This window comes from Chinchilla lanigera, unplaced genomic scaffold (assembly GCF_000276665.1).
Source record: "Chinchilla lanigera isolate Chin_1 unplaced genomic scaffold, ChiLan1.0 scaffold00092, whole genome shotgun sequence".
Classification (NCBI taxonomy): Eukaryota; Metazoa; Chordata; class Mammalia; order Rodentia; family Chinchillidae; genus Chinchilla; species Chinchilla lanigera.
In genome coordinates this window covers 7,768,478-7,771,730 of record NW_004955493.1, presented here as the reverse complement: position 1 = coordinate 7,771,730, position 3,253 = coordinate 7,768,478, and the positions used below count along the sequence as shown (strand labels likewise).

The 3,253-nt window shown below is 63.0% G+C and overlaps 1 protein-coding gene across 6 annotated transcripts in view; it reads right to left on the bottom strand.

Annotated features, from left to right (window-relative positions):
• The window catches only part of Fbxl19 (F-box and leucine-rich repeat protein 19), a 29,745-nt gene extending 26,816 nt beyond the window's left edge, over positions 1 to 2,929 (bottom strand). For 3 of the 6 annotated variants that reach the window (XM_013504751.1, XM_013504755.1, XM_013504756.1), the window contains exons 1-2: positions 2,561 to 2,672; positions 1,088 to 2,314 (exon numbers count right to left, since the gene is read on the bottom strand). In XM_013504751.1, coding sequence (XP_013360205.1) covers positions 1,088 to 1,129 — 42 coding nt within the window. In that variant the 5' untranslated portion in view covers positions 1,130 to 2,314; positions 2,561 to 2,672. Of the gene's footprint in view, positions 1 to 1,087; positions 2,315 to 2,430; positions 2,530 to 2,560; positions 2,673 to 2,697 lie in introns of those variants that run through there. The other 3 variants (XM_013504752.1, XM_013504754.1, XM_013504753.1) reach the window with 3 other exon arrangements.
• Positions 2,930 to 3,253: the final 324 nt, after the last annotated feature.

Here is a 3,253-nt window from a genome sequence, read left to right as displayed (position 1 = left end):
GGGGGCGCCGGGGGCGAGGCCCTCCCACGGGCTGCGGCGCGGCCCTTCCAGGGGGAGGTCCTCCTCTGGGGGGCTCAGTCCCTCAGCCCCCCCAGACCAACGGGGGCTCCGCGGGCGCAGGGTGCTCAGCTTCTGCCCGGGCCCCGCTCAGCCCCGGGTCTGAGCCCCAGCTCCCCTCCCCCACGCCGCCCCGCCTCTCCCGAGCCCCCGGCCCTTTAACTGGCCCCTTCCCGGGTCCCACCGCCCAGGGGTCCAGGGACAGGCCTGGGCCCCCCGCCGTTTCCGGGGTTCAGGCCCCGCCCACCGCCGGTTCCCGGGGAGGGGGGGGTCGCCGTAACCTGCCCCCCTCCCCTGGGCCCGCCCCTGGACTGCGGCCCCCCGCTCTACGGCGACCGGGCGAGCGGCGGGGGTGAAGGAAGCTGCTCGGCCCCGCCCCCCAGCCAGCGCGCGCCCCCGCCCTCTCCCCCTCCCCCAGCGCGCGACCCTCCGGAGAGAGGAATTTAAATAAAATTTGAATAAACCCCCTCCTCGAGCAGGAGCGTGGGAGGAAAGGGTAGAGCGGGGCAGGGGAGGGGGACGGGGCAGTTGGGGTGTCTCAGCCCCCCTGGCCCCACGGCCCCGCGCTGCTTCGGCCCGGGGCCCTGGCCGCCTCTCTCATCCCTCCTCAGCTCCTTCCTCCTTCCTCCTCTCTTTCCCTCCCCTCCCTCCTCCTTGCCTCCTCCTCCACTCCCTCCTTCTCCCAGAGGAGCCCCGCCCCCTGCCCCCGCCTCCCTCCACCACCTCCGCCTTCCAGGATGAGCGCGCGCGAGGCACGACGAGAGTTGTAGTTCTGCGAACGCTGGCGCTACTGCGGAAACAAGGGAGCCCCGGGCCGGCGGGCACTACAAACAAGATGGCGGAAGGCGCGCGGAACCGGGCGCAGAGCACGCCGGGAGTGTTAGTCCGGTTGGCCCGAGGCTCCCCGTTGCCGAGCATAGAAAAGGAGCGGGAACGAGGACTACAAACAAGATGGCGTTCTCCCCCGCCCCGGCCTCCTTCCCAGGCACTCACACGCCCTCCTATCCACAACCCTCCGCGTGTGTAGTACCTGACGGGAGTCGCAGTCCATCTGCTGCCTTCCCGCTGCCATTTCTACTCGTCAGGAACAATGGAAAGGTGAAAAGGAACGAGGACTACAAGCAAGATGGCGGAAGAGGGGCGTACACCTGACCAGCAGTCGATCGCATGGGTGCGATGGGAATAGTAGTTTTCTAGACTGCTACAGTTCCTTAAGCATGGCGGAACCGAGAGAATAAAGAGACTACCATAAAGATGGCAGGCCACCTAGCCTCTCCTGGTCGCCTCATTCAGCCACCTTGATTGAGTGCCTCGCCGCCCGCCTCTACTACCAAAATCCCGCACCCGGCGGCGCAAAGCCCGACGGGAGTTGCAGTCTTCCCGGCTGCCTTAGCTCCGCTCCGCTGAGACAATGGCCGGGGCCGGGGCGGGGCCTGCAGCCGAGATGGCGGCCGGAGGGAAAGGGGCGGCGAGTCGGGATTTGTAGTCCAGGCGCTAAGGCTATCCCCTGCGGCAACGGGGAACAGGACTACAGTAAAGATGGCAGCTGGGCCGCTTGACCTCTGCGCCAGGGCCTGCTGGGGGACGTAGTCCCCTCGTGAGCGCTACAGAGAAAGGACTTGGGCTGTAGAAATGTGCATCGCCGCGGACACGCCAAAGTGCGACCGCCGGAAACGGAAGTCTGCTCTTCTCACCACCCCCTCTGCAGGGAGATCTTGGGAAATGTAGTCCCAAGTTCCTACTCGCCGGTGAAGGAGGACTGGTGTCACCAGTGGTGGGGATCAGTGTGGGTGAGGGAGAAATGTCTGGGTGCCCGTGTGGTGAGGATTTCATATTTCAAGGGACGGCCTTTTTAAAGCGACAGTAATCACTACTGTCGCGACAAGGGAGGCGCAGTTTTCGCCAAAAAGTGCGCTCACGCTGTCGTCCCTGGGAAGGCTTGGGCATCTCATACCCGATGCTGGTTCCCCCAGACCTCTGGAAGTTCGTATCTTACGAGTCGTGAGGGGCCCAAGGAAGACTCGAGGGGTCACAGAAAAAAACCCCGCCCCGCCCTGGGAAGTCACCAAACCTCGGTTTTCTCACCTGAAAAATGGGGTTGATGATACCCACCTCGAAGCAGAGTTAGGAATGGGGGCCCTGTTCAGGAAAGTTCCCAGCTCGGGTGCGGGGTACGCGCCGGTGGTTCCTTTCTCAATGTCTCGTCCAGCCCAGCTACTCTGGGAGCCCGGGAATCCATCATGCCGGACAGGGCGAGCTTTTGCGAGAAGAAAACTGTGCCAGGCAAGCTAGCCCCATCTTGAGCGGCCCCCCGCCCCTCCTTATCTGGGTCATCCAGCCTCCACTACCGAACGCCGCTCCCAGGGGGCGCACCTTCTCCATTTACCGAGCTCCGCAACCTGGCCAAATGGTTCCACCTGAACTCGCAAGCGCTGCCTCACGCGAACTCCCAGCCTCGGCCGCCAACCCCAAGGGGTTGCTTCCCACCTCCGCGCTGTCTCACCTGCCTCCCCGATCTTCCCGCTCCGCCCGGAGAGCTGCGTGCTGCTGACCCCGCGCCAGCCCCCACCGCTTCCCTCTCCTGTGTTTGGGGGCCCTGCGGAATATTTGGTGGGTGTGGTTTGTCCGTCAGGAAGTTACCGCTGGCCAATGTAGTGTGAAGTCCCAAGTTGGCAGGGACTAGCCAGAAGCCAAACTGAAGCTCCCTGCGGCTCTCGCCAGCAGCAGTCAGGAAATCCTGGGCTTCTCGAGAATTGTCCTTCTCCTTGTTCTCAGGCCTTCAGCTGGCAGAATTACATCAGTGCTTTCTCAAGAGCTGTTTCCCGGGCCTGTTGTGCGCTACTCCACTTCCCATCCCACTAATCCAACCAGTTAACTGTTGCTCTCAGGTCCCTAAATGCTGTGGGCGTGGTGGCGCATGCCTGTAATTCCAGCGCTCCAGAGGCTGAGGCAGGAGGATCGCTGGGAGTTCCAGACCAGCCTGAACCGCATAGTGAAATCCTGTCTCAAAAAGACAAAAGACAGACAGACAGAGAGACAGAAAGAAAGAAAGAAAAACGAGACAAAAAGCTAAGCATGGTGGCACACGCCCGTAATCCCAGCACTCACAAGGCTGAGGCTCGCTGCGAGTTTGAGACCAGCTTGGGCTACAAAGTGAGCTCAAGTCCAACCTGAACTGCATAGTGAGACCCTGCCT